The sequence below is a fragment of the Chrysemys picta genome, chromosome 13 (genome assembly GCF_011386835.1).
Source record: "Chrysemys picta bellii isolate R12L10 chromosome 13, ASM1138683v2, whole genome shotgun sequence".
NCBI classification, from domain to species: domain Eukaryota; kingdom Metazoa; phylum Chordata; order Testudines; family Emydidae; genus Chrysemys; species Chrysemys picta.
In genome coordinates this window covers 41,984,290-41,997,053 of record NC_088803.1, presented here as the reverse complement: position 1 = coordinate 41,997,053, position 12,764 = coordinate 41,984,290, and the positions used below count along the sequence as shown (strand labels likewise).

At 40.5% G+C, this 12,764-nt stretch overlaps 1 protein-coding gene across 6 annotated transcripts in view; it reads right to left on the bottom strand.

Annotated features, from left to right (window-relative positions):
• The window catches only part of DOK5 (docking protein 5), an 89,949-nt gene that overhangs the window by 16,419 nt on the left and 60,766 nt on the right, over window positions 1–12,764 (bottom strand). For 2 of the 6 annotated variants that reach the window (XM_005284190.5, XM_042858365.2), the window contains exons 3-6: window positions 5,542–5,656; window positions 5,322–5,441; window positions 2,533–2,722; window positions 1,048–1,183 (exon numbers count right to left, since the gene is read on the bottom strand). In XM_005284190.5, coding sequence (XP_005284247.2) covers window positions 1,048–1,183; window positions 2,533–2,722; window positions 5,322–5,441; window positions 5,542–5,656 — 561 coding nt within the window. Of the gene's footprint in view, window positions 1–1,047; window positions 1,269–2,532; window positions 2,723–5,321; window positions 5,463–5,541; window positions 5,657–12,764 lie in introns of all 6 variants that reach the window. The other 4 variants (XM_042858362.2, XM_042858360.2, XM_042858363.2 and 1 more) reach the window with 3 other exon arrangements.

Sequence of the window (12,764 nt, the reverse complement as noted above, 5' to 3'; positions counted from 1 at the left end):
ATAAGGAGAAAAATTCTCATATGGTCAGGTTATCCCACAGTTCTCCATTAAGGGAATTTTATATCTTCTGAAACATCTGTTACTGGCTAGAGTGCTAGTCTGGGATTCAGGATATTAGTGTTCAGTTTCCTGTTCTGCCACAGACTTCCTATATGATCTTGGGCAAGGTACTTAGTCTTTCTGTGCCTCAGTTCCCCAGCTGTAAAATGGAGATAAACAGTACTTCCCCCTCTCTCAGAGGGGTTGTGAGGATCAGTACACAAAAGATTGTGAAGTACTCAGATGCTACAACAATGGGAGCCGTATAAGTACTTTAGACAGATCACTGTATGAGACAGGACAGTAGCCTAGATATACCACTGGTCTGATCCAGTATGCCAGTTACAGGGTCTCTAAATGCCTAATTTCTCTAATTTTGTAAATGTCAAAAAAACAGGTCTGAAGACATGATTAAAGCATTTTACAGCCCCAGGAAGCTGAGATGCTTTGAGACTCTAGACCAATATTTGTTTCCCCCTAACAAATCAAGCAGTTTAGTTTAAAACAACATATGACACTTTCTAAATTATTCTTAAAGTGTAGACATCAATTAATAAATGGAAAACCATGAGTCAGCCACAATATTTTGGAATTACATTGATGAGAAACACTTCCAAATAAACTACTCAAGTTGCTGATTAATAATGGAAAGCTAATGAGAATGGAAAACATGTGCCTACAGGACCCAGCCATCTTTCCTATAGCAATTTACACCTCTTGATGGTTTTACAAATAACGCAATCAAGGAATATAATGCAGAAACTTCTCTACTTTCAGTTGCTTAAAAAAGCAATCATAATTATTTACTGCTTTAGTAACCCCAAGTGCTAAATGCCATCAGAACTGAACACATTAACACCTTAACTAGAAGAGAAGAAAGTCATCATGCACTCAAACTATTTAATATCTGTAAATCAAAAATTAAGAACACGCTCAAGAAGGTGGTCTATGAATTTTGTTACTCATTAATGCGGAGTGTTGGATGACAAGCACAACTAACAGCCATACCACTGAATTTTTCACACTCTGTAATAAGCGCTCATGTTGTTCTGCTATGGCCAAAGCAGCTGAGTGAACCTTCTGATAGATCGCCTCCCCATCTCTTGTCTGAAAGATGAATAGTCCTTCCCCAGTGTCACACATCCTGCCAAAGCGAGAACAGAAATGATCCAAATGTGAGGTTTTCATTTGTTCAGGGTGATTTGTAAAGTATATTTTCGGCACTACTGCTGTAAAAAAAAAAAAGTGATATCAAAGCAAAAGGTAATAAATATAACAAATGATTGTGTGTTTTACTGCAAACAGATTTAAATACAACTTCATAAGCATATATACAAACCACTAGAACAGGATATGATGATTACTCATCATTATCAATAACATATGGGCCAGATTCTCCAACCCATATTCATGGAGTAGTATTTACTTATGCACATAATTGCTTCTGAATGTAAACATTACAGAATCAAGTCCTTGGTGTATTTCACTTTCAAACTATGTACGCTTGAAAGGGTTTGATTCAGCTGTGAAACTCAGGCCCCTGTCTAAAATCTACATTACTGAACTAAATTAAAGTATTGTGTATCTCTTTAGATTTATTAAAGATGTTGTTAGAAATAGGGAAGTGTCTCCTAGACCAGAAGAGTTACTAAGAAGAGAAATGTTACCTCCCCATGCACTGGTGGATGTGAACTTTATTTAATTGAGGAGACAATATGTAAATTTGTGGAGAAAGTCAGTAATTAGGCTTATATTGATTTGCACCATTAGGAGAGCACAAAATTTCCTCTGGGACCTGTGTGAAGCCACCATGCCATTTCTCTTCAGATTGTTGCTCTTTCAGCTCTATAGAGAAACATCCATCTCAACATAAAATATAAGGGTCTAATAGGAATTAAAATAGCATTTTAACACTAATGCCAATGCTTTAAGGCAAAATTCCCCTCTTGCATCTACATGACAGATCCTGACTCCACTATTTAGCTCTCCCTAATTGCACAGAACTCCAGTAAAATTTTGAGAGCAGAGTTTGCCTTCAACTTGAAACACTTGTACATGTAGCTAGTAGATCCATTAGTAACTCCTAATTGAATCTTCATGCCATTATGGCTAAGGTAGGTGCTATTAGTGACCAAGGGTCAATCTTTGTGTTGTACGAATTACTGGCAGAGTATGATATTTCCCCCATTTTTTTTAAATCTGTACATCCAATTCTCCGGGCTCATGTACAGTATTTATTAAAAATAACTACACAGTAAAAAGTAGAATCAGTGTGCAAAAGTTGTGGTTTATCAAGCAGCAACTTAAAACTATCCATATCAAAATGTGAACTTTTTTCCCCACAAGGTGTGCAACATCCGCTGTAAGGTTCTGAACCATCTCCACTCTCATTCACTTCAGTATAAGGTGAGAAAGCTCATTAGTATCACCTAGGATTAGCCCCCCATCGCCTCTCTATGAAAATGGCTTATAGTATTATAGCAAAACACTCACCTCCCTGCTTCAAACGTAAACCAAGTTGGGTCTCGTCCATACCGCCGGAGGGCACTTAATGGCCAAGAGATGAGTTTTACTCTGGGATTCTGGATATCCCAAAGACAGATATGCTCAAATGTTATCTGCAAGGTACATTCCCCATGCACCTCTAAATTAGGGGATGGCATTAAATACACATTGAATCTCTCTGGAAGAAAAACAAATGGTTGGTCTAAAATCTCTAAGATTTTCCTATTTTTCCTTTATTTATAATTACAAAATCTTATATCCACTTTTAGCAATTACTCCAAGAATAAAAACACGCTTCCCTCAATTGATTACATTTATTTCTAAAAATATACTGCATACCGAGTGAAGCCATTTAAGTACCATAAGAACAGTACATAGCAGTGGTCTCTAAAAATCCATAAAATGTTATATACGTGATCACCTTTTAAAACAACTGAGATTTGAAGCTCTCTGGGGCAAAGGTCTATTTTATTACACATATGTAAAGGGCCTAATAGAGTCCTGGATTCCAAGCCAGAAGGGATCATTGTGATTCTCTAGTCTGCTCTTCTGTATAACACAATCCATAGAATTCCCAAAAATAATTCCTAGAGCAGATCTTTTAGAAAAAAAATCCCACCTTGGTTTAAAAATCATCAGTGATAAATCCACCACGAGACTTGGTAAATTGTTTCAGTGGTTAATTTTCTCCCCTCATTAAAAAAATTACACTTTATTTCCGGTCTGAATTTGTCTAGCTTCAACTTCCAAATGCCAAGGGAGAAAGTTCAAGCTGCCAAGGTTCAATATGTGGGGCCGCAAGGATCAGAGACCATAGAGAAGCCACATAGTGGAATTTAACAGCTCTCTGCATGCTGCACAAGTAAACTCTCTAGTGGCCTGCTGTGCAGGAGATTGGAAGGGAGGTGAGCTCTGGCATGGCCTGGGAAGTGACTGGGACATTGCTTATGGATCCAGACCTACACAAATTCACTGACAACACATCATATGGAATGTTGCAGTAGGCTAAAACTTGTTACCCACGACCTTCAGGAAGAGCTGAGATTCAGCATTCTCTACCCAAGTAGGCTTTGGTTCCCCAGACAAAGCCTATTTACTCAGGCCTTACATTCAGGACATGTATGTCACTGTGAAGAATTATAGCAATGAACTTCTCTTCTAATAATTATGGTTGTATATAAAAAGCGTCACAAGAATAGTTAAAAGTGCAGTGCAAGACTGTGCATTTAATAAGTCTCTAATCTATGTTCATGACTGCTTAAGATTTTATATGAACTCAATTTCGCAAAGAGGATTCCCTCAGTCTACTTCTTGCAGACATGGAATTACCTAAAGCCACTCACCCACTTGTCAAACTGGTTCCTTCTCATTCGTCACCTTTTTTCAGTCACTTGACTTAGTGCACATATTTTGGATTGAATGAGTAACAATCAGATTCGATAGAGGAAAGTGGCAAGTAAATCTGAAAATTAACATGTTCTTTAATTTCAAGCCGGGATAGTATTTTAGAGGTTTAGAAGCTGATTCTCCACTCTGTTACATTAGTTCTGTGATGGTATAAGACTGTTTAAGCCGGTGGAATTGCAATGGACAATGGAGACAATGTCTCCAAAAAGACAATGGAATGAAACACAGATTCAGATTTTTAACTCTGAAATCTGGTTTTAAAAAAGCTTGGAGAAATGCTGCTAAAGGAATTCCAGGTTTTCTTCAGGTGAAAAGACAACCTAAGCGTTCAAAATTAATTCTTTTAGGTTCAATGAATGGTTAAAAATGTAACTGCATTCTCCATTATATTTTTAGTGCAAGTCCCTGAACTCAGTTTGCAACAGAAATGGGATGAGGGCTAATTATAAATTCTAATATGTTAACCATACATGGGCATCTGAGAGTGTGTGTTTGGCCAGTATACAGATAGAGGGGAAATAAGCTAATAATTAGGGTTGCATGCAAGGAGGAGAGATTCCAGCCTGTGCTTTTCAAAGAGGAGTGTGTTTTCACAGGGCTGCCCAGAGGATTCAGGGGGCCTGGGGTCTTTGGCGGCGGGGGGCCAGTGGAAGAAGCTCCGGGGGTCCAGGCCCTACGAGAGTTTTCCGGGGCCCCTGGAGCGAGTGAAGGACCCCGCTCCAGGGACCCTGAAAAACTCTCGTGGGGGCCCCTGCAAATTGCCCCACTTGCCCCCCACCCCCTGGGCAGCCCTGTATTTTCAAGGTAAATGCATGTGGGCACACAAAAGGCATTCACAACTGTATTTTGCATGCAGTTAATAAAATTGTGTGCACTAATTAAGTCATGGAAAGCACGTGTGCATACAATTAGCTGATTTCCATATGCAAGTGAAGTAATTGAGCTCAGATTATGTATGCAATTATTATTTATATTGCAATATTTATTATTTGTATTTGTGCCTACAAGCCACAGTCATGGCTAGGTTCCTTCCAAATGCAGAACCAAAAAGCATTCCCTGCCCCCAAAGAGATTACAATGCACCTAATTTGTCTGAAAAATCTCACTAGAACATTTCTAAAATCCTAAATCAGAGTGTCAGATTAGCAGAACAGGTTAGTTAGTGCTGATAACAATCAAGATTGGTGGTTTTTGTTTTGTTTTGGGGTTTGTTTTTTGGTTTGTTGGTTTGGTTTTTGCACCAGGTTGTAAAAGCTCAAGTATATTTCTGGTTTCTACGTGCACAGCCCAAACATTTAAGTAATTGAGCCATGCCCTCAGGTAGGAATTATGTTCTAAAACGCTATAAAGTTCAATATTTCTGTACATACCACTCTGCTCCCTTTCTACACCAGATGCCAACAAGTCAGGCTCTCCAAGGCTTATGTCATTAATCTGAGTTCCTAGGCATTCCATCTGCAGCACTTTGCACCACTCATCCGCCTCGAGTTCTGTATAAATGCCCAGAAAATCTGTTTGTAGGTACAATATGTTTATAATTTCACAATTTACATTCCAGTGTTTTCTAATATACTGTGCCAGTTTACCCACCTGATTCACAAGCAAAGGTTTTGGACGTGTCGTCATTAAAATAAATGCCTACAGCATGTTTCTTCGTGCTTTTTGGCAATCGTAATATATTCTTCACATTATTGAGTTCCGTGACCTGAAAAAGAGCAATTTGGAGTTCTAATTAGAATCCTTGAATAATGACTATTGAACAGAGGAGAGAAGGGAAAAGCATTAAGCCAAGCTGGAAAAAAACCCAAAAAGAATGAGCCCATGAGCACACACAAGGAAAAATCATCTTGACATGAATCAGGCTCACAGATGAACTTGAAGATTCTAAATGATGTAGTCACATGGACACTTCCACACTGCCTCATATTCGGTCTGTGCACAAGCTCCAGTGAAACCCAGTAAAAACAGGATTTAAACCACAGGGATGGTGGAATCATCTCTTCAGGAAGCAGCATTCACGCCAGTGGGGAAACACCCATATGAAATACATGGTAAAGAGCAAACAGGTGCAGCAGAAGTAGCAACAAGACCAAGAAAAAAGGTTTCACTTGATCCATTCACTTAGCGGGTGAAACCGATTCTGTTATGACTTGCTCTATGGCAGAACAAACACTAGGGTAGATGAAATTTTTCATCTAAAACTATTTTTGATGGAAAATTAGTTTTTCAACAGAAGTGTCCACTTTCCTTGTGGGCCTGTGACAGCAGGGGGCTGGACGCAATGACCAAGAAAGTCCCTTCCTTCCAGCCCTATGTCTTATGTTCTTTGAAAATTTTCAATTTTTTGGTCAGAAATACAAAAACCTGAAAACAGAACATTTAAGTCCTCTCCACCCCTCAAAAATATGGTTTTCAGTAGTTTTTAGCCAGAGATTTTCAGACTTTGGTTGACAAAAACTGAAAAAGTTTTGATTTTCCGGTTTTCATTTTTTCAATGCAAAGTTGATTTCCCCCTCCCCACCCTGTTGAAATCTCCTATTTTCTGTCCAGCTCTAGTAGACAGCTTCAGCAGACAATAGGTGCTTTTTAACATTTCTACACAAAGAGCCCTATTTTCCAGCCTGGACTAGGACTTCGCTCTAAGTTTTTAACAAAAAAGAGCCTAACATTCGGCTCAGTGGTAACTGTTGGTTTCTCTGCACTATTAACACTCAGGCAAGTGGCTAAATATGGAACCAGGAGACTACATTTTAGGCTTCTGTTTTGGAAAATCTTGGCCGTACACCTCAACATTTTCATTGCCAAAGTAACCATCTGAACATGAACTTTAGCCACTCCCTCCACTGGTGCATTTCTTTTGGTAATTTCACCAGAAAGAGGAAGGATGTAGCTGCTAGACATGTTCTCTCCAAAGACAGCTTGCACCATCATTGTCCAGGTTTTCCTAGTTCTCTGAATATTACTAAAAGGGTATTGTAACATTGAGCAACATTACATGCCAGTGGAAAATTTCACTTGTTTTTTTACCATTGTGGGCTGGTTCTCTACAGTACTGAAAAACTAAAGGCATTACAATCTATTTATAAAGAAGTGAGAGACAAATATCCTAATGAGCCTTAGGCTCCCACTGACCCAGTCTTACCCAGTTCCTCCTCAAAGCAGTTCTATTGCATGTTCCCTTCTGGCAAGAGAGAGAGAGAGAGAGAGAGAGAGAACGAGAACAGCTCTATAGGAGGAAAATCTTTGAAAGCTAATCTCTCCTGAAGGAGAATGGGGCAAAGTAGCAAAGTGATGGGTGCATTGTGAGCAGCCTCCAAAATAAAAAAAAAGCAATGCATTGGCTGAAACCTGTGTCTGGACTCACACTTCATTGAGAAGCAGCAGAAAGAAAGTCAGGAGAGGGTCATCACACAAACACTAACCCAGCTGCTAAGTCTCACCTCCAGGTGGCTGAGTTCAGAACTCAGTCTTTTTTGCCTATGGGTTTTAGAATCAATCTTAACATTGCTTTAAACAGGATAATGTAATTGTGCTTAATTTGCAGGATCTCTTCCCACTTTTACAGGGAAGGCTATGGTGAGAGAGCCATGATGGAAGAGCATTCCTGATGCTAACAAGACAAGACACTAATAAATATTTTGATAAAAATAAGAAATCTGTCAATATATATTCCCCTCCCACCTCATCCCATTACAGGTGAACTGCAAATTATAAGCTGCCAAGTTCAACTTCTAATATTTCCTTCTCACCCCCAAGGAAAGAATTCAATAGCATGAGAGAAACAGTAGATATTTCCTCTTTTAGGACCAAAGTCTCCCTCTCTTACTCACAATGAATAGTACTTTACTCTCTCTGAGTAATTCCTCTGAAGAAAATGGGACTAATGGTGGAGTAAATTATTACTCATGTTAAGTACAGAATGGTAGAATCTGACCCATAAAATAATTTGTTACAGAATTACATAGAATGCACTACTCTATCATTTAGCATATAGCATTAGATAGAACACCGGGAAGAGCCTGCTTCCTGAAGTCGTTAAGCTTGCTTTAGTTCTCCCCATTGTTCACAACCACAACATAGAGGCAGTTCAAGATTTGTGCAAGATTAGTGGCCACACAGAGATTGTATTATGGCTCCTTCCCTACCTGTGGGCTTAGGTCTGTGTGAATAGCATTGCTCTACTTGGTAGAATGCCCTTCACAACTCCAGTTACTGGGCCTTCGCCAGACTGATGTTAGTGGGTGTTTTTTGTCTACAGAATTTGAATCCACGATCGCAAAAAGGTGAAATAACCTAATTTACTGATATGGCATCTCTGAAACAATTTTACCTTCATCTTGTGGTTGGTAGAGGACCAGACCATGGAGAAAGACTGTTGCCAGAAGCTGGTATATGCATTCTTTCAATGATTTACATTAGACTTGACACATCCAGAGAAAAGCTTTCCAGAATAAAGTCTTCTGTTTTCACATATTCTCTACACATTCATAAAGGCCAGATTCTGCTATCTGTACTCATGCATGATTACAAACCAATGGTATTACCTGCAGAATAATGTACTATTTAGTGTGGATAAGGGTTTCATAATGGGACATATAATGATTCACAGTGGTTTCCCTAATGTATATTAACAATAATATCAATATAAGCATTGTGGCCTGACGCTTTAAGCAGTGGTCCATCAGGGTAATCTGCTGGCGGGCTGCGAGACAGTGTTTATATTGATCGTCCGCAGGCATGGCTGCCCGCAGCTCCCAGTGGCCGCCGTTTGCCGTACCCGACCAATGGGAGCTCCGGGAAGCGGCATGGGCTGGCCACTGCTTCCTGCAGCTCCCATTGGACAGGAACTGCGAACCATGGCCACTGGGAGCTGCGGGCAGCTGTTTATGCGGATGGTCAATGTAAACACTATCTCGCGGCCTGCTAGCAGAATACCCTGGTGGGCTGTGGGCCGCAGGTTACCCACCACTGCTTTAGAGAATAAGGAGCTCTCTGTTCCCCTCTGTTGTTGAACAGGGCAAAGAATGGCCCCAGAGCTGCTTCATTTGTGTAAGCTATTTACCTAGAACTAAGGAGGCATGTCCCAGGGGAAGAAGCTCTCTGTCCCCATCTATTGGTGTATAGGGAAAGTATGGCTGCAGAGAGAACTTCATTTGCATAATCTTTCTACCAGTAATTCCTCCAGTGACACTTTGGGAGCCACCAAACTGGCCACAAACTCAAAATGTATTGAGTAGTGGAACTGAACTGACAAAGAAGAGAGGGGAACTCTATCTTGTGTCATGGAGTGCATCCAAAATAGAAAGCACTTTGCTCAAGGGACTTATATGCTAGTGGTTCCCCTCTACTGAGGATCCTGTGCCATTGAGAGAACTTTTTGCTGAAGCCACAAAGTACAACACCAGAGCTACCATGGAAGAATCCAATGCCTGCAGATTGGATGCAAGATATCAGCCTTCATCATCTTAAATGGGACTTAGCACATGCTTACCTTCCACAGGCCTTCCGAGGGTAGCAAGGAGCACCGTAGTCAGGTGACTAAGCTTTTAGAAGTTTCAAATGGAATTATTTTTTATGCAAATAAGCTTTTTGAGAGAACCATGTATAAATTTAAACATGGGTTTTCGGTTGTTCAGCATATCATGACTATGGAGTTTGGGAGGAATATACAACTGAAGATGGGGAAAAAAGTACTGACATTATCAATTCATCTCAAAGGTCACGCAGTTATGAAGAACTACTGTGGTAATCCAAAAGGTAGAGCAATAGATTTCAATAGTAATTTAGTACGCTTCAATTCATGCTTGAAATGCCAAAGTTCATCCATTTGAACAGCAACATTTGTTTTCATTTGATTCCTTTTTCCTTTCACATTTGCTCTTTATGAGAGTACTATGTCACAAAGCAAAGAAGACTATCTATACTATTATCACGGTTACCTTCATAGTGCCCATACTGACCAATTTTGCTTTGACGGTTATCAAGAAACACTAATCCTAATGAACAAAACAAATTCTTCTTCACACCAACATTAGATCAGAGGAGAAAAATATATGGAATACATAATGGCGTGGTTGGTAGAAAGTTTATTTTGAAGGCTTTCAGATGGGCCTTCTGCTGGTCATGCATGGAGTAAATTTCACCCTTTAGGACAAATCTTGGAAATATTGAAGTCAGTAGGAACTTTGCCATAGATTTAAATGAGACTGAGATTTATCAGATATTATTACTGAAGAAAAAACCCATAGTTATAACTGAAGTTAGATAGTAAACAAAAATGTAGAAAGATTAGCACCATAGATAAAATTAATCAACAGCTACCAAACTTTAGAGCAAACTGCACTGGAAACTTAGTTCGGGCGCGAGGCATTTCACACAGTGTGGTCTTTCTGAAATCCTTTACTTGTAGCTATGAACATTTTCTGATGATATTTGGTTTTGTAAATCTGAACAGGCTGCAGTGGAAACATTACCCTGTGTGCTGTGATAGATATATAATCCAAAATTTTGACCTCTGATCCTGGTCCAAATATCTATGATAATGTGCACATCATTCCTTCTCTTCCCAGCTGGCTTCAACTCTAATTCTTTTTTGGCAAGGCTTCATAAACACAATGAGAGAAATCACTTGAAGAAACCAAGCACTATGGGTGTCATTTGGACCGTGAATTACACAAATGATTTGATGTGAAGTATTAACCACCAATATCCCTTCACAGATCAACTCTTCAGTTCTCTGCTTCCAGACTCTTCAGCCAGAAGACTTACTTTTTGTGTGCTTTGCTTTCATGGCTGCCACTTTATGTAGCTTGAGCTGTGCAACAGAAGTCTCTGCTGTTTCCCTTTTATTCTTCACAGCTACATTTTTATTTTTGGAATTGTTACTGAACATTTAAGAGATGACAAAGAAGACAGACACATTCCAACAACGGAACATCCCCTTCTTTTAAGATCTAACTTTAGCCATTGGGTTATCCATGTTCTTTAGGCTCAAAGCTGCACCTGGGTATCTGAGGGGGAAACTGTGTAAAGACCTCTTGATAACTGAGCTGCTAAATCCCTCAACAAGCAATTTCATCATCATCTCCAGGTATCCAGGCAGTCTTCCTTCAGCTGACACTTGTGTGGCAGATGGTGCAAATGGCCTGGCACATGTATGCTGAATCCATGTTGAAAAGTGACAGACTGCTAACATCTGTAGTACACCTCTACCTCGATATAACGCGACACGATATAACACAAATTTGGATATAATGCGGTAAAGCAGCGCTCTGGGGGAGGGGCGGGGCTGTGTGCTCCGGCGGATCAATGCAAATTCGATATAACCCGGTTTCACCTATAACGTGGTAAGATTTTTTGGCTCCCGAGGACACGTTATATTGGGGTTGAGGTGTATTGTGCTTTCTGGGAGAACTGCTGATGAGGAAGTCTGAAAATGACTGGAAATATTTGTGATTGAATTTTTCCTGGCTTCTTTGAGGGTGACTTGTGTCACCTTCTTACCTGGTGTTGTTTATTATTGTTACTACTACTATTTTTCTTTTCTGCATCTTACTAACTCTCCTTGACTCAGACTCTTTCACAGCAAATGTATTTTCATATGCATGATTTGTGCTGTGCTAACATTAATTAGTTAATCCTCAGTAGCTCTTTCAGATAATGATAATTACTGTACCAACTCCCATTTTTAGAAATAGGAAAACTGAGACACAAAGAAATTAAGGCCAACATTTTCAAAAGTGGCCACTAATTCTGGATATTTGCCACAGTTTCAGGGTAACTGCACCTGTGACCTGCTCAAACCATGCCCTCTTAGGTCTCTAACAATCACTCTCACTGAACAGGGACCCATGTTCCACTCTCTCCTGACCAGGGCTTTAGACTTGCAGCCTCCTGGTATGCAGAGAGATTCTCCCCAGCAGATCTGATCAAAAGTCTAGGCTCCATGCGTTGCTGTCTCTCCAAGGGCTATGACTGACATACTCCAGTGGTTACAAGTCATCACCGGTCCTAGCAAGCACTACCTAGGACTGCTGTGAGCGATATCTAAGCCTCTGTGTTCTGTAGAGTGGCCACCGATGCATCCCCAGAATACTAGACATTGCAGTACTTCCAGAGCGGTGTGACCCCGCACCATGTATGTGAGGTCACGCCAGATGGGGCGGAGCAGCACACTCTTCAAAACGGCCTCCTTTCCAAAAACAGGACAGTATGACTTAAAACCAGACAAATGTCCTGCCTTGTGGTCTGGATCCCCTGGGGTTTGTCAGACTTCTAGAGCTGCAGCGCTGGTTCCTCCCTTTGCTGCTCTGGCATATTTCCTGGGTACTGACTTCATCTGCTACCTGATCAGTCTCCTTCCTTAGCCCCAGGACCAGCAGTGACACCCCACAAGATACTCCAGTTAATTAAACACACCCCTTTCCCTTAACTCCATCCAAAAAGTGTGAAGGTCCTAGTTTACAGTTTAACTCTCTCAGGGCATAAAGTAGTTGTCAAGCAGTCAGCACACACACACACACACACTTTGCACAATCCAAAACCTTTATACTCTTTTATTCGTACTCATGTCAAGAACAGGGGAGCACGGATTCTACAAAAGAACAAACATCTGAAACCGCAATGTTCCACACTTTCTAGCTCACACTTCCCTTGTGAGCCCTTGGGAAACATCGCGGTCCAGGAAAGCAGAGAAAGCGTTCCCTCCTCATACAGGCTGTGGTATGCTAGCTGGTCTCCCTCACCCAGCTTCTGTGACCTTCTGCTCTCCTGCCCCATCCTATCTCTTCCTCTCTGGCCACCGGTTCCTCTGT